Source organism: Hypanus sabinus, assembly GCF_030144855.1.
Source record: "Hypanus sabinus isolate sHypSab1 chromosome X2 unlocalized genomic scaffold, sHypSab1.hap1 SUPER_X2_unloc_10, whole genome shotgun sequence".
NCBI lineage: Eukaryota > Metazoa > Chordata > Chondrichthyes > Myliobatiformes > Dasyatidae > Hypanus > Hypanus sabinus.
The window spans coordinates 578,608-604,689 of NW_026778980.1; the positions used below are offsets into that span (position 1 = coordinate 578,608).

The 26,082-nt window shown below is 47.3% G+C and overlaps 2 protein-coding genes across 3 annotated transcripts; one reads left to right on the plus strand and one right to left on the minus strand.

The window, feature by feature from the left end:
• Window positions 1–881: 881 nt before the first annotated feature.
• Window positions 882–26,082, minus strand: LOC132385714 (gastrula zinc finger protein XlCGF8.2DB-like). 2 transcript variants are annotated; one of them, XR_009509237.1, is made up of 3 exons: window positions 25,979–26,082; window positions 18,013–18,173; window positions 882–2,470 (listed from the first exon to the last, which is right to left on the minus strand). XR_009509237.1 is itself a non-coding variant. In XM_059957925.1 (2 exons), the coding sequence occupies exon 2, from the start codon at window positions 17,171–17,173 to the stop codon at window positions 16,196–16,198; it is 978 nt and encodes a 325-aa protein (XP_059813908.1). In that variant the 5' UTR covers window positions 17,174–18,173; window positions 25,979–26,082; the 3' UTR covers window positions 14,464–16,195. The 2 variants fall into 2 exon arrangements, 1 of the variants encoding a protein (XP_059813908.1); XM_059957925.1 differs by lacking the exon at window positions 882–2,470 and having other exon boundaries at window positions 14,464–18,173.
• LOC132385715 (uncharacterized) lies at window positions 18,185–22,237 on the plus strand. Its single transcript, XM_059957926.1, has 2 exons — window positions 18,185–19,925; window positions 20,013–22,237. The coding sequence occupies exon 2, from the start codon at window positions 20,149–20,151 to the stop codon at window positions 21,064–21,066; it is 918 nt and encodes a 305-aa protein (XP_059813909.1). The 5' UTR covers window positions 18,185–19,925; window positions 20,013–20,148; the 3' UTR covers window positions 21,067–22,237.

Consider the following 26,082-nt stretch of genomic DNA (forward strand, 5'->3'; position numbering starts at 1 on the left):
GTTTATTTGACAAGGGTTAATTCTGATGTTGAAACTAAATGTTCTTTTTGTAGTTTATATCGTATTACCAGCAAACTTCATAAGCTGCAAAGCAGAAGCAATCTCTCGCCACGGAGAGTGGAGATGCTTCTCATTACAGCTTGCAGTAAGCATGACTCTGAACAGATCCGCTCTGTGTTTTTGGTTCTTTGTTGACTGACCTGGAGAAATGCACACGACATACAGATGACAATGAACAACAGAGCCAGATCCGGGTCTCAGTTGCTTTGGGGGTGAACACTGATTTGACAGTTGAATGAGCGTTTGCAGGTCAGCAGAGATTTCAGATTCAGATTCAAGGGGTGCACACCGATTTGCTGATATATGCAGAGTTGGGGGTGTTGGCCGATTCGGGGGTGAACACCGATTTGCTGATATATGCAGAGTTGGGGGTGTTGGCGGATTCGGGGGTGAACACAGATTTGCTGATATATGCAGAGTTGGGAGTGTTGGTGGATTCGGGGGTGAACACAGATTTGCTGATATATGCAGAGTTGGGGGTGTTGGAGGATTCGGGGGTGAACACGGATTTGCTGATATATGCAGAGTTGGGGGTGTTGGAGGATTCGGGGGTGAACACAGATTTGCTGATATATGCAGAGTTGGGGGTGTTGGAGGATTCGGGGGTGAACACGGATTTGCTGATATATGCAGAGTTGGGGGTGTTGGAGGATTCCGGGGTGAACACGGATTTGCTGATATATGCAGAGTTGGGAGTGTTGGTGGATTCGGGGGTGAACACGGATTTGCTGATATATGCAGAGTTGGGGGTGTTGGAGGATTCGGGGGTGAACACGGATTTGCTGATATATGCAGAGTTGGGTGTGTTGGCGGATTCGGGGGTGAACACGGATTTGCTGATATATGCAGAGTTGGGGGTGTTGGCGGATTCGGGGGTGCACACCGATTTGCTAATATATGCAGAGTTGGGGGTGTTGGCCGATTCGGGGGTGCACACCGATTTGCTGATATATGCAGAGTTGGGTGTGTTGGCGGATTCGGGGTGAACACTGACTTTGGAGATGTGTCGAATCACAAGGTTGTTTCTTTCAAGGATAAACGCGATATGAATTTTGACCTCTATACTTTTTTTAATGTAAGCAGCCCATTTGTTAACTATTTGAAATGATTCTTGCGCTGAGATAATCTAATGTGCATGTGGGATAATCAGCGGGTTCGGGCGAGCAAAGGATTCGGGGGTGCAGACGGATTTTAGACTATGTACTGATTTTGGAGTGCTTTGGAGAATATGGTGGGTAAACAGGGATTTAGGAAAGTGGACAAGAATGGGTGAATTGCCAGCTAATATTTGGATGCATGCGGATTCAGGGCACACATTAACTTAGATGCACGCGGATTTGGTTGTCAGTGCGAATTTGAGAGTGTGCAGAGATTTGGGAATGCCGGCGGATTTCAGGGTGCGTACGGATTTTGGAGGTCCGATAATTTGGGTCACACATTCGGAGTATGTATGTATTTCAGGGTTCTGAGGATTTGGAGGTGTGACGAATGTTGAAAGGCATAGACAGAGTGGATGTGGTAAAGTTGTTTCCCTTGGTGGGGGGATTCTTGTACGAGAGGACATGACTTGAGGATTGCACGGCGCCCATTCAGAACGGAGATGCGAATTTTATTGTTTTAGCCAGAGGTTGGTGAATCTGTGGTATTTGTTGCCACGGGCGGCAGTGGAGGCGAAGTCATTGGGTGTATTTAAGGCAGGGATTGATAGGTATTTGAGTATTCAGGGCATCAAAGGATATGGTGAGAAAGCGGGGGAATGGGACAAAAGGGGAGATTGGATCAACTCACGATGAAATGGCGGAGCAGACTCGAAGGGCCGAATGGCCGACTTCTGCTCCTTAGTTTTATGGTCTTCTGGTCTTAACGACCCCCTCGTTAGAGTCCCCCAAACACAAATAATTCCAAGAGTTTATACTCTCGAGGAGAATGGTAGCAGTAGGAGATTCAGTACAATTTTACAGGCTACAATGGCAAAATTTACTTCAATATTCTGTGTCTCTCAATTGGCTCCATTGAAGTACATATTTATAGTGGGAGCACATTGAATTGACATGATATCACTGAAGGTTGAGTCACCTTTGTTGCGACAAACGAATTCACACAAACAGTCCAAACATTGCACTAGTTAATTATTTAATCGCAATCTGTCACCACGGGGATTGCAACTGCCTGACGTAATTACTTGTAAATCATTTTAAAAGTTGTTTTCAAATCTGTTGAAATGTGTCCCTGTGGAGTCGCTAAATGGTATTAAAACCCCCAGGCATGAGCTCCCTTAACATTTCATTCCGAGAGATCGCCTGTAGCACAGGGGGGACAGGTCACTGGACAGAGAAAATGCCTGCATTGTTCGATAGGTACAGAAGTGTTGAGAAAATATTGTACGTGTTCATTGCCGTCATTGGAGTTCCTGGTGAGTAAGCAGAGCAATTCATGTTTGGTATTTATGTGTGTTAACCATGTGAATCTGTTCATGATCATTTGACAAGCTTCTAACTTGATGATTATTGTACAAATATCCGTCAGAGATATTGATCCTGTCAGTTCAACACTCCGATTTTTCATATTTAATGACAAGCGGAACTAAACTCCTGTCTCTCATCAAACTCACGGGATCGACTCGAACGTTGTTCTTGCCTTCAATGACACCTTGTCCAGAATTGTCCCAGTGTGGGGACAGGCAGCTCTCGCGCAAGATGTGACTAGGATGGGTTTACATTGAAAAGGTCACTGTTTCTGAGTTATTGATCAGAGAGAAACCCTGGTCCTCTTTTTCTTGTCTCCCTGTGGAGACGGTCACCGTCGGATCTCACTGCCTGTCGGTCAGTAATTGGGTCTGTAAACACAAAGTACACTGCAGACACGTACAGCAAGCTGGATGAACTCAGCAGGTCGGACTGCATCCGTAGAAACGAGCAGTCAATGCTTCGGGCCAAGACTCGTTTCCACTGATGCTGTCCGACAGCTGAGCTCCTCCGGCTTGTTGTACGCGTTAATAATTGGGTCTGATCATCTGAACCACTGTCCGCGGATCTGCTGACGAGAGTTATCGAATTGAACTGCGCTGTGGAATTAATGCATTAACAGAGCCGCTCGGCCTCAGTTTACTAAGTTATGTCTGCTTTCCCTCTGAGTCGCGTCGTAAATTGCACCCTTTCGTCCTGTGGAAAAGTCTCGGCAGGAAACGGAAGTTTGTTCAATTCCACGGACGCTGCCTGACCTGCTAAGTCCCTCCAGTATTTTGTGTGTGCCAGTCACCGTTAAATCAGTGAAATCGGCCACGTTAGTGATTGGAATCGGTATTAACACCGATCGTTCCTGAGATCGCTTTTATCGCCGACGATTGTCCACACATTGTCTTATCTCCACACTGAAGAAGGCAGGTCAGAAGCAATGTGACCTGTTCTTCACTTAAGATTAGCAGCCGTTCACAGTCTCGAGCACTCCTGATCTTTAGCTGAAACTTGAGGAATTGTTTCAGTAATGCCCTCTGTCTGTTATCTCTCTTTCTCCCTCACTCTCTCTCCCCCGTTCCCTCCACCATCCCCCTCTCCCTCCCCATCCCCCTCTCCCTCCCCCTCTCTCCGCTTTCCTCCCCTCCCCCTCGTCTTCTTTCCCCCTCCCCCACACACAGTGAATTTAGTAGCGATTGTGATCCTGTCCCAGGGAAAGTGCGGCCTCTCTACCTGCACCACTCGCTACCTGGTGGCCATGGCAGCGGCCGATCTATTGACAATTGTCACCGAGGTCATTTTGATTAGTATCAACGTGTATTACTTCCCGTGGAGTTATCTGAGCATCACCCCTGTGTGCAGTGTTATCGAAATACTGAGGTGCACAGCCAGAGACTGTTCTGTTTGGTTCACCGTCACTTTCACCTTTGACCGGTTTGTCGCCATTTGCTGTCAGAAGCTGAAAACAAAATATTGCACCGGAAAAACTGCGGCTGTGGTTCTAACAACAACCGGCGTCCTGTCCTGTCTGAAAAACGTTCCACAATACTTCACACGGGAACCCAGGGTGATCATTGACAATATACCGTGGTTCTGTAAACTGATGGACAGTTATTTCACTGACCCCGAGTGGGTAGGATACGACTGGCTTAATACAGTTTTAACCCCGTTCCTTCCTTTCGCTGGGATCCTGCTGCTCAACGCTCTGACAGTCAGGCACATTTTATTGGCCAGTCGGGTCCGTAAGGGGCTGAAAGGTCAGAGCATGGGGGAGAACCGCAGTGACCCGGAGATGGAGAGCAGGAGGAGGTCTGTGATTTTACTCTTCACCCTCTCCGGCAGCTTCATCCTCCTGTGGATGACAACTGTTGTAAATTTCATATATTATCAGGTCTCAGGGAAAGGATTCAGTTTCAATGATTCTGAATGGATCTTTATCTACGTCGGGGTTTTGCTGAGTGATTTCAGCTGCTGCACAAATACATTTATTTACGCGGTGACTCAGTCAAAATTCAGGGAACATATAATTAGGGCGGTGAAATACTCTGTCCCCTCGGTGCTTCATTTTATTAATAAAGCCGCGTCCTGAGCACAGGACGCAGGCCTGTCGCAGTGTCTCCAATCTGGACGCCAACTCCTCACATTCACCGCCTGATCTGGGGCCGAGTTGCCCATCGACCGGCAGGTCTGGAACATGAGGAAGTGTGTTTCTGGGGAGGGCAAAGCAGCGTCCTGGACTGGCCAGCTGTCAGTCAACGAACGACTATGGAATGCCAGCCACCCATTAGTCTGTGAATATGTCCATCTACCCCTATTCCCGCTCACCAACCGACTTTCCTACAAGACAGCGGGAATTCTAGTCTGATGTTGGTTGGATAATCCAATGTCAAACGCACCAGTTTCCGCTTTCTCCTTGAATGATTGGCTAACGTGAATATGAATAGGGTGGGCTTTGGACACATGATGGTTGACACTCTCTCTTAATTCGCGTTCCCGCCATTCATTGGAATAAAATTTGTTGCAGGGAATTGGGAAATAAAACTCTAGCTGCTTCTTTGTTCTAAGGAAAACTAAATTACCCACAAATTCCTACAGATTGTACCAAGTGAAACACAATAGAGAGAATCGAATTCATTCCCACAACTGAAATGAAAGATATCCGCCCCCCAACGATTGCAATGATATCTGCATTTGATTTCTATCCACCTGATCAACTTCACCCTGAAATATTCTGTAAATGTGTCTCCCCTTGTGCCCAGTGTCCCACTAGATTTACAACAAGCCCCTAATTCTTAACCCTGCAAACTCTGAATCAGGTTCTGATTTTCAAAGGGGAATGTCTTTATCTAGAGTTGAACCTTTAACAGCTTTTCTAACTAAACTGTCAACCCGCTCATTCACACCCAATTCTGAATGCACGCCCAATCCAAGTGAACCACAATGTTCGACAACACACCCCTGCATCTGATCTGCGCACGTCCGGAAATCGGTGGGTACCCCGTATGTGGCCTACATACCACTAACCCTATGTACATCTGTGCATCCCATACTGGCCAACGCAGTCCGAAATCCGTGTACACCCCAAATCCATGTTCCACCCCAAAACTGTGCGCCCCTCCCAATCCGCATGCAACCCGGAAATCAGTGTGTACACCCAAATCCACAGACATCCTTTGTGCAATTCTCATGCAACGCCAAATCCGTCCGCCCCAAACTCTCTAACACCTCGACATGCACCTTAGATTATTCCTGAGCAAGAATCTTATCACTGCATTGATAAGGAAAGAGTCTATAAATGAAACGACCTTCATTTCACTACTCCAAATCCGCAGACATCACAACTCCAAACCCGCAGACACCACAACACCGAATTCTGAAAAAATCGCTATGTTGGCCTACTCACTTCTAATTCAACGAGCACCCCCAAATCAGTGGGCATCCCCCTATGTGCCTAAATCTACACAATCCACAAATCAGTGCGCACCCCCGGAAACATCATCGGGTACCGAACAGTCGAAATCAGTGCAAATAGTTCAGAAAATGGCTGTCCTTAGGCAACCGAAACCTAATTTGCATCTCCAGACCGGCCGACGTACACGAACCTGGCTGTAACACTAAATCCGTGTGCACCCACAAATCTGCGCACATCCCTGAACAGCAGCGCACTCCATAAGCCATCTGCACACCAACCCGCTCAAAACTCCATGTGCACATTAGCTAATTCGAAAGAATCATTTTCAAACAGTACACAAAACGGCTGACTCGATATTAAACACTCGCACGCAACCCGGAATTCTTGTGTAAATCTAAATCGGCTGGCATATGCTGATTCGAGGGCAATCCCATATTGGACAACACACATCCCTGAATAAGAATGCACCGCAAAATCTATGTGCGCCAATTGAAAGGTTATAAAAGAGGTTATAAAAGTATCGGAAATTAAAGCACGTCACAACGCCAAATCCGCAGTCTCCAAAAAATCTGTGAGAACACCGACATCAGTAAAATCCCCAAAAAGCCACCCAAATCTGGATGCAATCTTAAATCCGTGTGCTCTCCGACCTCTGACAGCACAGCCCAAATCCAAATCCCCCCCACCATAAGCCGTGTTACCGATAAAGCGCTATATCTGGTCCCCAGATAAGTGCGCCCCCACATGTTCGGGAATATACCCATGAATTCGTGCGCATCTCTAAACGCATGCGCATCACCAAGGACCACGATCACACGCATATTCGTCGTTCCAAATCAGTCCGCAGAACAGACCTGCTGTTAACCCCATATGTCCATGAGATTATCTCAGCAGAAAAATCGAGTCACACATTGAAAATCCGTCTTGAAGTTGAAAATCCGAACCCAGTCCAAAATTCGTGTTGAAATCTTGAAGTGCTGACATAGACATTTGAGAGCAGACATCACCAAATCGGCGTGTTCGACATCATGTTCGACAACGCAATCTGCGAACATTTGGCTGCGCACCACCAAATATATGCACATTACCAAATAAGAGCACACCCCAAAAATCTGTGTGTACCCCAAACCCCCTAACAATTTTCACACGCACATGAGAATGATTTCGAGCAGTTCTCAAAATAGCTTCTACCACCTTCAAAAAGCTATTATACGTTTATTATCAACGTACTTATAAATGAAATCATAATAATGAATTCATTGTAAATAATATGAATATACTCAACCAAATCTACCGACCCCCCTAAATTCGTGTACACACATACTTGCCATCCACGCCCTGAATTGGGGCTCTGCCAGCGAGGGCTATCGAGACGTTTCCTGAGACGGAAAGCGGTTTCATTGTCAGCGCTTCACGCACAAGTTGGAGTTTCTGACATTGAAATTGTCTGTGTTCAGTGAGGTTGGACCCAGTCCATTGACTTATATCCTGACCTCGGCAAAGTTGGATGCCAAAGTTCATCGTTGGTTCGTCGCGTTGTCTGTCTATGATTTCAGCCTGAAGTACCGGTTGGGCAGCCGGAACATTGATCCAGTTGCTTTGTCCCACGTGAGCATGGAGGTCTGGAAATGGACTGAGAGTGGAAGAACGTTCCCGATCCTGGATCTAAAGCAATGAGCCTGTTTTCCATCACGGGGCAGGTTTGAGCGGTGGGTCATTTGGGAACTTCTGGCTGCGCCATACCACAAGCCTGACCACTCTGGATGCAAAGCAGTTCTCTGAGCTGCTTCCAGAGGGAGTGACCTCCGCTCAGCGAGATGACCCTTGTGTAATCACCGTTTGGCGGCTGCTGCGGAAGCGGATATGGCCCAAGCTGAAATGATGAAACACCCTGCAGTATCTCTACTGCGGAGAGACTGGCCGAAACTGCAGTTGAGGAACCAGATTCCATGCCGGGTCACGTCTGCTCCAGACAGGTCTCCGCGTTCCCAGTTGGTTCTGTCTGGGAAGTATCGGGGATTGTGTTGAAGTCATTTGATGATAATTCGGGTTATTTGGGGGTTGAAAAGATCTAGGGATTGGATCGTTTCTACTGACCCCGAATAAAAACTGTGGTCGAAGAGAACTGTAAACCGCGCATTCGATGTGTTCGGAGGAAGACGCTGCCTACAAGGCCCATTCCGTTATCTCATTTGCAGAGAGTGGGGCCACTTGTTCTGGTGTGTATGGATTTCCTATCAATAGAGTCTGGTTCCAGCAACACGGCGATCTTGGTTAATACTGAACACCACAGCGGGTGTGCTCAAACCTTCCATACAAAGGATCAGAGGGCATGGACCGTGGTCAGTGTTATGCTCATTCTGGCCGCCCCAGACGGATACATAGCGATTAAGGAGGTAGTAGCAAGATGGGGAATTACCCGAAGGAACAATGACAGTACCTTTCCCCTCAACGGAAGCCTCCAGCAAGATCCTCCATGATTGTCCTGATGGTCCCGGTGGAAGTGCTGGATGAGGGAAGTGTCCAGGATAAAGGAACTGGAAACCTAGGAACACTGGGCCCAGTCGACCCCTGTCCCGACGTTTCACATCTAGTAGCCGCCGGATGGTTGGCAATGATCCGGGAGGGTGTAGGGGTTTCAGTCGGAGGACACAAGGGGCTGACGGAGAGTGGATTTAACTGGGAAACGTGCATAGATCTTGGTAGTTTAACTCGGACCGCTGCGGGGTTGATGATACTTTATACTTCTAAAGGTTCCAGGAAGCGAGGGGCGAGTTTCTTAGGCTCGTTTTTGAGAGGGATGTCTTTGGATGAAAGCCACACCATCTGCCCAGGTCGATACTCAGGCGCAGGAGTCCGGTATCGATCGGCAATCGTCCCATTGCGATCGGCTGATCTGGGCAAGGTCGTGCGTGTGTCCTCCCAAAGTCGCGGCACCTATAGATATGGGCCTGAACAGACGGCACCACGATCTGCTCTTCCTGCTCGGGAACAGCGGGGGTTGGTTCCCAAAGGAGCACGCGAAGGGAGATCTTCCGAAGGCAGCATTAACCAGAGAGTTGTGGGCGACTCAACCCACGCGAGGTGGTCACTCCTGGTAGATGGGTTGTTCGTTTTTATACAACGTAGCGTCGCCTCCAAGTTTGACATGACCATGGTTCCTGCCTTGGACCAGCTTGTCTTTGCACTCTTTCCTCCCACTTTGCCCAGAAACGACCCAAGGCTTGAGCTTCAACACTCCGGCCTTCGGGATCTGCTCCGCATTTGCCGTCATGGATTTTAGCTGGCCAAGGTTGTTGTGGGATGTGAGAATGTCATTGACATATCTGTCGTGTTGGAGCACCTGCCGCTCCTCTCTGAGGTGGGTGAAAGGAGGGAGGTAAGCAGTTTCGCGCATTGCTAGATGCGCAATGCCCCCTGCTGGTTTGTCTCAGATGTTCACTCTTGTGTTTGCATATTCTCCCAGCTCCTCGTCCTCGGAGTCTCGGCAGAGGGATCTATTCAGGTGCACTTCCCGGTCTTCCAACCAAACCGAATTGTACATCTTTTTAATTTCACCCAGAGCAGTGTATATTCCTACTCCTAAATCCGAGTCGGACAGATCGAATCTGGTTGAGGACATCTGGACCTTTCATTAGCAGGTCGGTCAAGCTCACGCCTCTGAACGTTTGGCTGCTGTTCCACACGAGTCTCACTGGGGTCGTGACAGAGGGCGGGATCGGAGCAATAAGGTGACTGGAACTGGTCCGTTCCAGTTGAACACTGTGTCCTCGGACAATTTCATTTCAACCCTTCGATCAACCATGTCGCGCACCTGAGCAGTGCACGCAGGTTTCCAATCGGTTCTTTGGCTCGTTGCTTTTCCGTCCGGAGAAACTTAGCCTCGACTGTTCTTTTATTGTTTGGCAAGGAAGCTGGATCTTCTAACCAAGGATACCTGGCGTGCCAACGTGGTTCCTTGCTGCGGCGGTCACCTGTGACATAGGTGAGGCCTCTTCTTACAACTTCAGGTTCCCTCTCTTCAGCCAGAGTCACTCTTTCCTTTGCCGCCCGGCTGGCGGTTTCCGCAGCGACAACACCGGCATTTTGGCTCGCATGCTGCGTCAATACGATCCCACTTCCTCCACTCCAGGAAGTCCCGGTTGGTGGTTGAAGTACCTGACTCCTGGAGCTTGATGCCGTCCTGTCTGTTTGGTGGAAGTTGCTCTCGGACTCTGCTGGTGAGCTCCTCGTACTGGACAGCAGCCGCTCTCATTGACCTTGCAAACTGTGACTTGGACATGGGGACCGACACAGACAGCTCCTCAAAGAGGTCAGGACGTGCTCCTCTGGCCATTTTCCCCAGGGGTCCGTCCCACAGCACGAGGTCCCCAACAGCTCTGACTCTCTGAGACGCCAGCTGACCTTCTCTACGGCTTATGAGTAAATCTATTTCTCTGGGTCGCACAAGTTCATCAGGCGGTATGTCTGGGAAGAATTTCTGCAGTTGCTTCGGTGTCACAAGTTTGTGGAGATTTGTGGAGTCTAGACAATAACAAACCGATTGCTGTGATTTGAGAGTGACCTTGGGAGTGACGTTTAGAAGGTACCGCTTTGTCTCCACCTGAATCTTCATCCCCGCGACCCCATGGACGACGAGAGTGATTTCCTCACTCCTGAGGTTCAGTCTACTTGCAGCCTTCTGGGTTGTATAATTGCTGTCTGAAGCCGTCAATTAACGTCCCGATTTTTTGTCCAGCATTAGCTGTGACTTCGAGAAGCGTCATATTCACCGGCATCTCTTACAATCCACTTTCCACCGGAAGGCCCGGCTTATCTTTCACAGTGCTGAAGGCTCTGGATGCAGTGTTTGAAAATACATCGCAACACTGTTTGGCCAATTCCGTTGAAAGTTTACTGAAGAACTCCTCTTGATCCTCTCTATATTTCTTCCTGCCTTTATCTTCCTCTGGACCGAATCTGCTCTTTTTCTGACCTGCGCTGCTTTTCTTTATTTCAGCATTGGGGCACAGATAGTAATGATGCTCGGGAGTACGCTCATCCTTGCAGTCTTAGTCTTTACACAGACAGGCGGGTTTGCAGTATGAACAGTCATCATGAACCTCGAGACACCTCTTGCATGCTGCCACCTTTCTTACTGCAGCCTTTTTCTCTCGTAGCTTTGGAGCTCGAAACCGTTTGCAAAAGTGGAGCTTCCTTTTGTGCTTTCCATCACCGCAGACGACACACCCTGCATGGTCGTCGCCTGACTTGGTAGACTTGGCTCTGGCATGTCTTGGCTCAGCCCTGGTTCCTCTTCTACTCGGCTCTTCATCCCTCAGTTGCTCCAGCTGCTCATATACGCTCTCTTGCTCTTTGAGGAATTCCAAGAGACTGTCAAACCGATTATCTGGTGCCAAAGCATTTCCCCTGACAGCGACATAGACCAGCCATTCCTTTTTGAGAGTTTCTGTAAGTTTACTTTCAATTGAACTTGTCACCAGTGGATTTTTGATAGCACCCGAGTCTCCAAGGCCACTCAAGTCTTGAAGTGCCTTCTCCACAGTTTGAATTAATTCCAATATTTTCCGTGGCTGACGATTTCTGGCATTTTCTGTAACTCTTCCACTATTTCAACAGCAATGCACGTTCGATTCCAATAGCGGTTTTCGAGAACACGGAAGATGACATCAGCAGTGTGATAAGTAGTGAGGCGAAGGTCTTTTCTGACTTTGTGGTCAAGACTGTCCGGTACTTAAATCTCTATCACCTCCTTTGAACAGGTCGGCTCTCCCTGCCTCTGTGTGCTTCCCAGTCCATTCTCCATCTGTGAAAATCACGTTTTCTGCCAGTAAACTTGGGAAGGGCCGTCGGTTTCAGTCTGATGGCTGGCGTGGGAAAATTGGAGGAAAAGCCCAACGCCGTTGGGGTTAGTCTTTCCACATCCTCATTTCTCCTTTCTTTCTTGGAAACCAACTTGGGGATGTGGAGTTCGAGACCCTTTAGCCGACTCAGAAGGTGCTTCCGATCACCTGGCGGGATATATCTTTTCCACCGACCATGCACCTCCTTCGCTGTCTGTACCAGTCCTTGTAGGACTGTCATGAAGTCAAACCCCACCTGGTGGCCATCGGGTTGTACAGCAGCGACGTTTTGACATTCATCCTCTCCTGCTTGTAGTGCTGTGAACAGTTCAACATTTCCAAAGTTATTCCAAAGAGACTCTTGGATTACGTTTCTGATCTCCTTCAGTTTCAACTCAGACTCATTTGCCGTCTTTGCCAGGTCGGCTTTTTGCTGTTCAGTTAACACGGCTACTTTCTCTGCGTTCAGCTCCGCCTCCCGTTCCACAATGAATCCGGCCTCCACATCATCATTGGCTTCCATGACTTTCTCGGCTTCTGTTGTGAGTTTATTGAAACTGACTCTGAGATCCTCTTCAGACATGTTTTGATGGGCCCTGGTAATACTGTTGGCCAGACGAGAAAATACTCATTTTGCTGTCGTTCGCATTACCTTGAGTTGCTCAACTGATTTCCCAATAGCCTGATCAGCCATGTTTGATTCCGCCTGCAGGCTGTTCACAGGTGAAAGGGCAAGTACAACTTTTTAATGGCGCTTTGATGTTGTTTTATCTCAACTTGATTTTCTTCCTTTTTAAGGATTCCAAGTTATTGCTCCTACTGCTCCAGCTTAAGGCTCCCAGATTTCTGTTTCCTGGTCCTCCAGCTTCCCGGTCAAAAAGTTTTATTTTTCCCCACTGACAAGCAGCATTCTCACTGTAAAGCAGTGTTTTCACTGTCAACACACACACAAAACGCTGGTGGAACGCAGCAGGCCTGGCAGCAACTATAAGGAGAAGCGCTGTGTGTGTTGCTTGAATTTCCAGCATCTGCAGATTTCCTCGTGTTTGCCTTTTCACTGTCAACCAGTTTTTCACTGTCAAGTCGGAGTTCTTGTTCTGTTGTTTGAACATGTGCAGCCTCCCCACTTGAAAGAGATTGAATGCGCCTACCTAAAGGTTTTTAACTCGATTCCACTCAATGACCAAACAACGTTTCCTTGTATTTTTCGCAACTGCGGCAGTTTTAAAGTTCCGTTAGTTCTTAGTCATAAGTCATAAAAAATGTCATAAGTAATCAGTCATAAGTTTTCATTAGGTTAAGGTTAAGGTGAAGGTGAAAAACTGGCTGCCTCTCGGATTTTGTAGACGAATTCGGACCTGCACCTCCGTTTCTCTACTGAACCGTTATGGCCTCCGACCGGGCGAAATCTCTCTCGAAGGTTCGCGAGCTCTTAAGCCCCACGTCATCTCCAAGAAGCGCCTGCGCGCGATGGGCCCCGTGTCGGAGTTAACTCAAACGCAGTGACAGCGGTGCTCTTTTCCATGAAACGGTCTCCAGTTATTTAAAGTTCGGCATCTTACCGCAGATTCCAACGCTGCTCTCGGACTGCCGGCGTGATGATGCAGGGTCCGCCAAACTGTTTCAGGCAGTGGGTTCTGTCTGGTCTATCAGTAAATTCTTGTTCTTGCTTTTAACCATATAAATATTATTTTCTTTTGCCTCTAGGTCCCAATGCTTTCTAGAAACTCAAGTTGGACTTGACACTCACCTTACTCCCCACCGCTCCACCATCTCACCACAATACCACAAGTCATAGGAACTGAAATACTCATTCCGTCCATTGAGTCTTCTCCACCATTCGATCAGGACTGTTGGATTATCCCTCTAAACCCCATTCTGCTGCCTTTGCCCCGTCACCTTTGACACTCTTATTAATTAACAACCCACCATTTATTTACTTAAAGCCTATTACTCCGCTGGGTTTAGGACAGCAATGAAGAGGTTCACCAGGATGTTGTCTGGATTAGAGACATGAGCTGCTGTGTAAGGAGAGTTCGGACAAACTTGGGCTGTTTTCTCTGGTGTGGAGGCGGCTCAGGGTGAGCTGAGAGAGCTTGATCAGATTACCAGAGGTATAGACAGAGTAGAGAGCTGCCACTTTTAACCTTCTGCGTCAAGATGTCCAATAGCAGAGATCAAGCATTTAGAGAGTTTGCAGAAGAGGTTCACCAGGATGTTGTCTGGATTAGAGGCATGAGCTACTGTGTAAGGAGAGTTCGGACAAACTTGGGCTGCTTCTCTGACGTGGAGGAGGCTCAGGGTGCCCTGACACGGCTTGATAAGATTAAAAGAGATATAGATAGAGTATATAGCTGCCATTTTAAATCTTCGGGTCAAAATACCTAATACCAGACAGCATGCATTTAGGTAGATGAGGGGCCTGTGGAATTTATTGCCACTGACGGCACAGTTGCCAAGTGATTATTTAAAGCAGAGGTTGATCAGTGCTTGATCAGTAAAGGCATCAAAGGTCATGGGGAGAGGGCAGGGAATGGGGTTGAGAAGGGAAATAAAAGACACACGGGCAGACTCATTTAGGGGCTCTTGTCTGGCACGGAGCAGTGGGGCTGAACACCGGTTCGTTTTCCACTCTCGGTCCTTCACTGAGACCATTTCCCATCAGTACATGTTTTACCAACAGTACATTTCAATGTTCAAGTTCAATGTAAATTTATTATCAAAATGTGTTAAGCAGATGTTATCGAACAATTCCTTTTCTTGTTGGCAAGGTGACTCAATGCTCACCCCCAATCTTGGGGAGGGAATGGGACCAATTCCAGAGGGGAGGGTTGGGTGAGTGTGGGACTTTGTGAAGGAGTCCGAACTCCATCCTCCTCATTCCCCTTCCCCTTCTCACTCCCCTCCCTCCCCACTCCACTGATGTGTTTGTGAGAGAGACAGAGAGACCTGTGTGCCCAGTCACATTCCGTTAGTGATGTGCTGTCCCTACCTACACACTCTCACTCCTCTGTACACAGCAATCCTCACAAGCTCAAATGATCCAAAAATCTTATCCCCTCCCTCCTGCACCAACTCTTTAGCCACATGTTAAACTGTATAATCTTCTGATCCCTGCCACATCACACGGACAGCAGTCCTGAGATCACAGGCCTGGAGGAGCTGTCCTTTCAATTAGCACCTCACTCCCTGAACTCCCTTAACTTAACCTTGTTACTCTACCAGCCCATATCATTGTTACCCACATGGACCACGACCTTCACTGTTCACCCTCCTGAGGAATGCTCAACACTCACCTACAGAACATCCTGTCAGTTCCCTGAGCTAACAAGCCACGTATCAACACAGCTCGCCTCTTCTCCTCCCTTCCCTTCTCAGTCTCAGAGCCATGCTCAGTGCCAGAGACCCTATTGCTGTGACTTTTCTTTGCCAGGTCATCCCACCATCCCCGACTGTACCTAAAGTGATACCTGTGTTGTTCAAAGGGATGGGCACAGGGGGAAACAGAGAGTGCAGTTTCTTCCTCACTGTCACCCAGTTTCCTGTGCCGTGCACCTTGGGTGCAAATACCTCTCAAATGTCCTACCTATCACCCCTTCAGCCTCCTGGATGATCTGGAGTTCATCCAGTTCCAGCTGCAACTCCATAATGTGGATTGTTCGGAGCTGAAGCTGGATGCCTTTCTCACAGGTGTAGTTATCAGGGACACAGCAGGGTCCTCTGCCTTCCCACATCCCAGAAAGCAGCTTTCCACCACCCTGCCTGTCATCTCCACTGTTTCAACTGAGAAAATGTAAAGAAGGGGCAAAAAAAATTCTACATCCATCATGATTTTGCCTTCTCTGACTGACTGCTCTCCCCACTGAAACCTCAAAAAATTAAAGCCTCAAAGTCTCCGCTCCAACTCTGTCCACTCCAACAGTGACAGCTCCATTTGCTCCAGCTAATGAAGGTTTTCTTGATAATCCATCCTGACTGTGGAGTGGCCACCGCTGAAAGCTCAAAAATAACCTGGCCTGAACCACTGCCTTTAATACTCCATTGGTGAACCTGAGTGAATTACGTCCTCTGAAGCTTATGATCTCTCAGATTCACGTTGGGTCAAAGCTTGATACGGTGACACAAGGATGAATGACTGATTGAAACCCATCCCAGTCAGAACAGGTGACCACCCTCACCACAGTGTGAACCCACCACTGTCTCTGCAGTGTGGACCAGTGTGTGAATGCCTTCCCACAGTCTGAGCAGGTGACCACCCTCACCACAGTGTGAACCCACCACTGTCTCTGCAGTGTGGATCAGTGTGTGAATGTCTTCCCACACTCTGAGCAGGTGACCACCCTCCCCACAGTGTGAACCCACCTCTGTCTCTGCAGTGTGGATCAGTGTGTGAATGCCTTCCCACAGTCTGAGCAGTTGATGTTCAGTCAGTTGAGATATCTGAGCGAATTCATTCCCACAATCAGAACAGGTGACTGGCATCGCCCAGTGTGAACTCGCTGATGGACTTTCAAGCCTGATGACCGAGTGAATCCCTTTCCACAATCTAAGCAGGTGAACGGTTTCTCCCCAGTGTGAATTCGGCTATGCCTCACCAGGTTGGATGATGCAGTGAACCCCTTCCCACATTCACAGCACGTGAACGGCTTCTCCCCAGTGTGAATTCGGCAGTGCTTCACAAGGTGGGATGAGTCAGTGAATCCCTTCCCACATTCACAGCATGTGAATGGCTTCTCCCCTGTGTGAATTCGGTTGTGCTTCACAAGGGTGTATGAATCAGCGAATCCCTTCCCACATTCAGAGCAGCTGAACGGTTTCTCCCCAGTGTGAATTCGCTGATGTACATTCAGATGAGACGACTGAGTGAATCCCTTCCCACATTCAGAGCATGTGAATGGCTTCTCCCCAGTGTGAATTCGGCAGTGCTTCACAAGGTGGGATGAGTCAGTGAATCCCTTCCCACATTCACAGCACGTGAATGGCTTCTCCCCAGTGTGAATTCGGCAGTGCTTCACAAGGGAGAATGAATCAGCGAATCCCTTCCCACATTCAGAGCAGCTGAACGGTTTCTCCCCAGTGTGAATTCGCTGATGTACTTTCAGATGAGATGACTGGGTGAACCCCTTGCCACATTGAAAGCAGCTGAACGGTTTCTCCCCAGTGTGAACTCGCTGATGTTCAGTCAGTTGAGATGACCGAGCAAATCCTTTCCCACATTCAGAGCAAGTGAACGGCCTCTCCCCAGTGTGAACTCGGTAGTGTCTCACAAGTTTGGATGAGTCACTGAATCCCTTCCCACATTCAGAGCAAGTGAATGGCCTCTCCCCGGTGTGAACTCGCTGGTGTCTCTGTAGTGTGGATGAACGAGTGAATCCCTTCCCACAGTCTAAGCAGGTGAACGACATCTTTTCAGTGTGAACTCACTGGTGTTCATTCAGTTGAGATGATTCAGTGAATCCTTTCGCACACAGAGCAGGTGATTGGCCTCTCCCCGTTATGAACTTGCTGGTGTCACTGTGGCATGGTTTAGTGTGTGAATACCTTCCCACCATGTAAACAGGTTACTGTCTTCTCACTGGGGAATTTTCAGATGTATATTTAGCACCGACGACAGAATGAATTGCTTCCTGCTGTCAGAACAGGTGGAGCATCTCACTGTGGTGTGAACTTCCTGATGTATCTTCAGGCTGGATGACTGGGTAGTTTCCCTCCCTCACACTGAGCAGGTGAATGGCCTCTCCCCACTGTGAACTCACTGGCGTGTCTGTGGGTAGGCTGTGAGTGAATCCCCTCCCTCACACAGAGCAGGTGAATGGCCTCTCCCCACTGTGAACTCACTGGCGTGTCTGTGGGTAGGCTGTGAGTGAATCCCCTCCCTCACACAGAGCAGGTGAATGGCCTCTCCTCACTGTGAACTCACTGGCGTGTCTGTGGGTAGGCTGTGAGTGAATCCCCTCCCTCACACAGAGCAGGTGAACGGCCTCTCCCCACTGTGAACTCACTGGCGTGTCTGTGGGTAGGCTGTGAGTGAATCCCTTCCCACACTGAGAGAAGGAGAATGATATCTCACTGCGATCAATTCTCTGCAATTCAGACAGTCAGATGTTTGAATCCCTTCTACAATCAATGCAGTAGAAGAACTGATCTCCAGTGAACAAATGCTGGTGTGTTCTCAGCACCCCGGTTCATGTGGATTTCACTGAGTTACAACAGAATGCTTGATTTCAGTGACAGAATACATTACCAGATGTTATGAGATAATTCTTCATCTCCGTGGATCGACAACAGAGGTGTTGGTGTTGCAAAGAAAATATTTGGTCACTCCTTAAATATCCAGTCATTCAGCAAAACTGATGTGTTGTTGTGTTTGAGATTCCCATGCGCAAGTGTTCTGCCATTTCAAACCTGTAAAAAATATTTGCAAAAGACATCAATGGGAGAAGGAGAGTATTTCAGGAGAGATTATAGTCTGTGGTGAGAACATAAGAAATAGGAGCAGGAGTCGGCCGTCCAGCCCGTCGAGCCTGCTCCAACATTTAATAAGGACATGCCTGATCTGGCGATGGGCATCTCCACCTACCTGCATTTTCCCCATAACCCTTAATTCACCTACTATGCCAAAATCTATCCAACCTGATTTGAAGACAGAATACAATATTATGTTAGGACTCTTGGCAGTGTGGAGGATCAGCGAGATATTGGGGTCCATGTCAATTTTACAATTAAAGGCGCAGCGCTGATTGTCATTGTTGTTAATAAGGCCTTCATCAAGCATGGAACTGAATTCACGAGTGGTGAGGTAATGTTGCAGCTGTACAAGACCTGATTTACACCCCACTTCGAGTATTCTGTTCAGTTTCCTCATTACAGGAAGGATGTGGATACTATAGAAAGAGAGCAGAGGAGATTTACAAGGATGTTGCATGGATTGGAGAACATGCCTTATGACAATAGGTTGAGTGAACTTTGTAGCGAAGGAGGATGAGAGGTGACCTGATAGAGGTGTAAAAGATGATGAGAGGCATTGATCGTGTGGACAGCCAGAGGCTTTTTCCTGGGGCTGAATTGGCAAACACAAGGGGCATTGTTTTAAGGTGCTTGGTCGATTGGAATGTCATAGATAGGTTTCTCACACAGAGTAGCAGGTGTATGGAATACACAGTCAGCGATGACAGTACAGACAGATACTATGCAGTCTTTTGAGAGATTCAGATAACTTCATGGAGCTTAGAATACACAGAGTGCAATGCAGTTGGAAAATAGGAGGCAGTTTCTGGAACAGGTTACATGGACGGCACACTGTGTATTATATTGTAGATTTCCATGTTTCCATAAGCACTCATCCTCTAACAAGGCTCGGATCAGACATTCTGACTGACCATCAAATTATCTGACTATATCCCTGTCTTTATGAGAATGGGCTGTTTCTGACTTCAATCAACCTGTGACTTGGCCCAATTTGTCTCTCTCCTTCGGGATTATTTCAAGTTCTGGTCATGTTCCACAATACTACAAAGATCACGTGTTACTGCATGTACGATGCTGGAGATTTACTAATTACTTGGATCGCCCCCCCCCCCCCCATCTGCTGAGTGACAGTGATGAACCCATCGATGGCAATGCCAATGAATATATAGTGGAGGGCAGTGGTTATTCTCATTGGAGTGCGGCACCTTTGTGATCTGAAAGCCAGAAGTCACTTGTCATCGAGGCAAAGGTGTTTCATATCGTTATTGACCCAGAGAGAACTAAATCCGATGGAAGGTTTTATTTCCGTACAGCACTAATTGACATTTTCACTGACTGGAAGGTAAACTCTTCAACCGAGCTTAACTAGGAACTATATTTTCGTTCGGAGTTCATAATCCTCGGATTTACATAGTGGAGCACGGCAACGTTCAGGAGATACATCCGCTCGCACTTCCTTCGAATGTACGGAACAACACCGGTACTATTGCCCATGGCTGCCTCTTTACCCAGAAACCCTCACGAAGAGAAACCTCCCGGTGTTGTTGGGTTGGTTGTGGGCTGGGCTGAGAGGTTGGAAGGTGGTGGTGCATGTGTGAATGTGGTTTGGAACTTGTTGAGGGTAAGAGAGTGGGGAAGGAGTGGGAATTGCTGGGAGCGGGTTGCCTGGGTCTGGTAAAGGCAGACAAGGTGAGAGGAGGGGCTGAGGGAAAGAGAGTGGGGAAGGAGTGGGAATTGCTGGGAGCGGGTTGCCTGGGTCTGGTAATGGCAGACAAGGTGAGAGGAGGGGCTGAGGGAAAGAGAGTGGAGAAGGAGTGGGATAGGGATTTGGGAGCAGAGGTAGGCAGCTGGGGAGAAATGGATTATTGTGAAGGGAGAAACAAAAAGGAATAAGGAGATAGTGAGGGGATGGATGAATGAAAACCAAGACAAAGGGAATAAAAGAATAAGAAATGACAGTGGAGAGAGTTCTGAAAGTAAGGAAGATGAACAAGTTGAGAGGGGAGCTGTTGTCATAAATGGGTTTAATGAGAAGGCGCAAGGACACATGAAGGAAATGAACCCGTTTGTGCTAACAACAACTCTGGCAAATAAGGTAGGGGAAATAGTATTTGCAAAAGTCCTTAATGATGGCAATCTATTGGTAAGATGTGCGAATGAGGAACAACTTGAGAAAGCACTCAAGCTAAAAGAGATAGGAAAATGCAAGGTGGAATATACAGGGAGGGTGGGAGCACGAAATGGTGGTTGTAAGGGAGTGATCACGGGTGTACCAATGAGTATAAACATGGAAGAGTTGAAGAGGAATATCAAAGGGGGGAAAGTAATTAATGTTCGAAGACTGAAAACAACAAAGGAGGGAATGAAAAAGGAAAGTGAAACAGTATTGATTGAATCTGAAGAAGCAAGAGTGCCAAGTAAAGTTTTCCTGGGTTTCATGAGTTACCCAGTAAGGGTATATGTGCCAAACCCATTGAGGTGCTATAATTGTCAAAGGTTTGGACACATAGCTAAAAACTGTAAAAGGCAGAGGAGATGTGCTAGATGTGGGGATGTTCATGAATATGGAAAGTGCGGAACAGGAGTGCAACCAAAATGCTGTAATTGTGGAGGAGCTCATAATGTGGCATATAGTGGGTGTGAGGTTATGAGACGGGAGATTAAAATTCAAGAAATAAGAGTGAAAAGAAAGATCACTTATGCAGAAGCTGTAAGAATGTCCAGAGAACAGAATAATGCTCCTAATGACCAGAGAGCAATTGGGATGCAAGAGATGCAGCGAAGAGTTTATGCAGACAGGATTTATGTGTGGGAAAAAAAGCTCTGGTAACATTCATTGCAGGAGTCATTAATTGTACGGCAGAGGTAAAGTCAAAAAGTGACAAAATTCTGCTGGTGGTCAAGGCAGCAGTAAACCATTTAGTGTTAGTAGGACTGACATGGGAAGAAGTCAGGGAGAACCTCACTAATCAGTCAAGCCAGGACGTGTCATAGTTTGGTTAGTACTCATTATGGTGATTCTTTTGAATGGAATGCAGGGAGTTTACTGGCCAATGGCTAGGAATTTAAGGAAATTATTAAGGAAATGGTTGTAAAATCAGATGTAGTGTGTATTCAGGAAACTTGGTTGAAACCAGCTTTAGACTTTGTGGTACATGGGTATACAATGATAAGAAAAGATAAAAATCTAGGGGGAGGAGGAGGTTGTGCTATGTTAATCAAGCAAGGTATACCATATAGAGTACTGGAAAAAGGAAACGATCAGGAATACATAGTGGTGAAAATATGGGAGAGAGGGGAGGGAGTGGTTATAATTAACTACTACAATCCATGTAAAAGGTTGGATTTGGACAGCCTACTAAGGATACAAGGACAAAATAGACATAAAGTAGTGCGGTGTTCAGATTTCAATGCTCACAGCACAATATGGGGGGATCCGATTACAGATTCAAATGGAACTGTAATTGACAATTTGATGGAAGAAAGGGATTTGGTATGTATGAATGATGGGAGAGGAACAAGGATAAACATAACAACAAGAACTGAGTCGGTATTAGATATTACGTTAGTGTCTTATGTCTTGGCCGTCAACAGTAACTGGGGCGTTTGGACTGCTTCAACAGTAGGTAGTGATCACTAACCAGTTTTATGTTCAGTGGGTGAAAGAGTTGAAATAATACCAGGTGGGGTAGTCCCAAAGTGGGTGTTTGGAAAAGCAGATTGGGGTAAGTTCCAGAAGTTAACTGAAGAAGCATTGACAAGGATTGACATTTCTGGAGATATAGATGAATTAAACAGTCAGGTGACTTGAGCAATTATTATGGCAGCAGAAGGATTTATACCCAGGACTAAAAATAGGATGAATAGAAAAATAGTGCCATGGTGGGCAGAGGAATGTGGTCAGGCTGTAAAAAACAGAAACAGAGCATTCAGGCTAGTTAAAAGAACCCATAATATGCAGCATTTGCTTCAATATAAGAAGGCACAGGCAGTGGTGAGAAGTATACGTCAAGCTAAAAGGGCAAGTTGGAGGAGTTTTTGCAACAAAATAGGAAGAACAACGCCTGTGGGAGAGGAATGGGGAATGATTAAGAGGATGGGGGGGGGGCGATAGAAGGGATTGGGAGCATCCAGTAATGATATCTGAGGAGGAAACAGCAGTCTCCAGCTGGGATAAGGCTGAGATCATGGCCAAGTCTTTTGTAAAGATACACAGTTCAGAAGATTTCTCTGAAGAAGGGAGAAGGAGAAGGGAAAGAACAATGAGTCAATACCCAGGTGTGTTAAACAGGAGGGAAGAAACAGATGATATAACTGATGATCCATTTACTTTGGCAGAAATGGTGAGAGCAATAAAGAGATCGAGACCAACCTCCCCAGGGAAAGATCTAATACGCTACATTATGCTAAAAAATCTAGGAGAAGGAGCGCTCTTGAAGTTACTGCATTGTTACAACAGAGTGTGGGAGGAGGGAAGATTGCCAAGTGCATGGAAAGAAGCAGTAGTAATTCCAATAAGGAAACCTGGCAAGGATCCGTCAAAACCCACTAGCTACAGGCCAATATCACTAACATCAAATATATGTAAGGTAATGGAAAGGATGATAACTGAAAGGTTATCATATGATCTTGAGAAGAGAGGAATGCTGGCAAGTTATCAGAGTGGTTTTAGGAAGGGAAGGAATTCCATGGACTCAGTGATAAGGTTAGAGACTGAAATAAGAAAGGCCCAGGCAAGTAAAGAATCAGTTGTTGCAGTGTTTTTTGACATTGAAAAAGCCTTTGATATGACGCAAAAGGAAGGATTATTAATTAAACTACACAAGATGGGGGTTGGAGGGAGAGTTTTTAATTGGATTAAAGATTTTTTGTTTGGTAGAAAAATTCAAGTTCGGATTGCATCATAATTGTCAATACAGTCCACAGTGGGAAATGGCACACCTCAGGGTAGTGTGATTAGCCCGTTACTTTTCATCATCATGATCAATGATGTCTTCACAAAGGTACCAGTGGATATAGGTAGGTCACTGTTTGCAGATGATAGGGCCTTGTGGAAAAGAGGCAGGAACACGGAGCATATAATCAGGAAACTACAAGGAGCAATTGATTAAGTGGTAGAGTGTGGTTATGATTGGGGATGTAGATTTTCAGTGGAAAAAACTCAAACTGTATTTTTCACTAGGAAAAGAATTGAAGTAGGGAAGAAGTTAAGGATGTATGGGATTGAATTAGAAAGGGTTGGATCATTTAAATTTCTGGGAGTTATATTTGATTCACGATTAACATGGGCAGACCATATCAGAGAAGTTGATGAGAATTGTAAAAAAGTAATAAACGTGATGAGCTGTTTGACTGCTAGGGAATGGGGAGCAAGTTGTTCAGCATTGAAGAGAATGTATGTGGCTTTAGTAAGATCTGTGTTGGATTATGGAAGTGTAGCATATGGATCAGCAGCCAGGTCTCTTATAATGAAACTGGATGTGATTCAGGCTCAGGTTTTGAAAGTGTGCAGTGGGTCTTTTAAAACATCACCAGTATCAGCCCTGCAGTTAGAAATGGGAACAATGCCTTTGGAATTGAGAAGGACGCAATTGATGGGAAACTACTGGGTTAATTTGCAGGGACACAATGATTCTCACCCTTCTTAATGAGTGTTGCAGGAGTCCTGGGAAAATGGGTGGTTACAGAGGGAAAACTTTAGTCGCGTAGGGAATGATATTGCTAGATCATGTGGAGTGTTTGATTTAAGGATAAGTCCTTCAGTAGTTTATCCAGTTGTAGCTCCATGGAAGCTGGTATGGCCTGACGTAGACTGGCATTTGTTAGAGGGAAAAAGGAAAGGAAAGTATAAAACTGATTTGGTAAGTGCATTTAACTGTTATGTGATGGAAAAGTATAGTGATTATACTCAGGTCTATACAGATGGTGCTAAGGAACCTGAGACCAAAGTGACAGGGTTTGGGGTGGCTATACCAGCAAAAGCGATTGCAATCAGCAGAAGAACATCTGATAAGTTAGCGGTGTGTCCAGTGGAGATGATGGCAGTGTTGGTTGCATTGTGATGGGTGGAGAAATCTAAACTAGTCAAAGCATTGATATGCTCAGATTCATCTTCAGTACTGGCGAGTTTAAGGTCTTCTCACTCAAACAGCCGGTAAGATGTACTTCATGAAGTCCTTCAGTCAGTCACAAGAGTTCCAAATCAGGGAGGTCAGGTTAAATTTCTATGGGTTCCAGCTCATGTAGGTGTTAAAGGGCAACAAAAGGGTGGATGAGTTGGCAAAGAGGGCAATAAAGAAAGAAAATATAGAAATGCACATTAGTATTAGTAAAGCAGAGGTTAAGTGTGTAATCGGGGAAAAAATTAACCGAATGTGGCAAGAAAGATGGGACAGGGAGGGGAAAGGGAGGCATTTATATCAAATACATAAAAGTGTTGCAGGTTCTAGGGTAGGAAGTAGATACAGAAGAGAGGAAATTGTGTGGACAAGGTTAAGGCTGGGGCACTGTGCACTGAAACAAACACTGAAATTGGTAGGGAAACACCAAACAGGACTGTGTGAGCAATGTCAGGAAGAGGAGTCAGTAGAGCATGTAGTTCTGAGTTGCAGGAAGTATGGGATACAGAGAGAGATGATGAGAATTAATCTAAGGGAATTGGGGGTGCAGGAATTCACATTAAAAGGGTTGCTGGGCATGGGTGGGAGAACACAGGTCAGGGTATTTTTAGCTTTCTTAAGGGGTACAGGGGTTTTTTTATAGGATATGATGGATAAACAGAAATAGGGTACCAGGATGGGGAGGATAAAGTGTAGGTTAGGGTATGTGTATGTGTGCGATTGGGTGACGGGATTTAGAATGTGAGTCCATCGCATACTCCGGAGCAGAAGGTGGCGGCAATGCACCATTAAGCTGGGGACGGGGAGGGGGAGAGAGAGGGTGAGAGAGGGTGGGAGGGAGAGAGTGGGTGAGAGAGGGAGGGAGGGTGAGAGAGGGAGGGAGGGAGGGAGGGAGAGAGAGGGAGGGAGGGAGAGAGGGGGAGGGAGAGAGAGGGGGAGGGAGAGAGAGGGGGAGGGAGAGAGAGGGGGAGGGAGAGAGAGGGGGAGGGAGAGAGAGGGGGAGGGAGAGAGAGGGGGAGGGAGAGAGAGGGGGAGGGAGAGAGAGGGGGAGGGAGAGAGAGGGGGAGGGAGAGAGAGGGGGAGGGAGAGAGAGGGGGAGGGAGAGAGAGGGGGAGGGAGAGAGAGAGGGGGAGGGAGAGAGAGGGAGGGAGAGAGAGGGGGAGGAAGAGAGAGGGAGGGAGAGAGGGGGGGAGGGAGAGGGGGGAGGGAGAGGGGGGGAGGGAGAGGGGGGGGAGGGAGAGAGAGGGTGGGAGGGAGAGAGAGGGTGAGAGAGGGAGGGAGGGAGGGAGGGAGAGAGGGGGGGGAGGGAGGGAGAGAGGGGGGGAGGGAGGGAGAGAGAGAGGGAGGGAGGGAGAGAGAGAGGGGGGGAGGGAGGGAGAAACCTCCCTGGCCGCATCGAAAGGCCCGAGAATGCGCATGCGCCGCAAAATAAGCGGCGGCGGCAGCAACGCCGGGGAGTCGAAATCTCTCCGGGGCAGGTTACGGATCATGGGGCTGAGAGAGAGGGAGAGGACCAGGAGCATCGCGGGGTGCAGCACCGGTGTTGCTGGAAATCACAGTAATTATCCTTCGGTCGCGTTTCAGACGCCGGTGAATCAGAACCCGGCCGGAACCCGCTCTTACCTTTGTCCGGTCGTTGTCAGCCTCTGCTACTTGGCGCATGCGCGATAGTCGGGATTGGTGGCGACGACCACGCATGCGCAATGATTTATCAGGCGAGAATCTGC

What these genes read in the sequence shown, in the direction of transcription:
- LOC132385715 (XM_059957926.1), top strand. Translation starts at nt 20,149, where the DNA reads ATGAATGAAAACCAAGACAAAGGGAATAAAAGAATAAGAAATGACAGT.
- LOC132385714 (XM_059957925.1), bottom strand. Translation starts at nt 17,173, where the DNA reads ATGTCGTTCACCTGCTTAGACTGTGGGAAGGGATTCACTCGTTCATCC.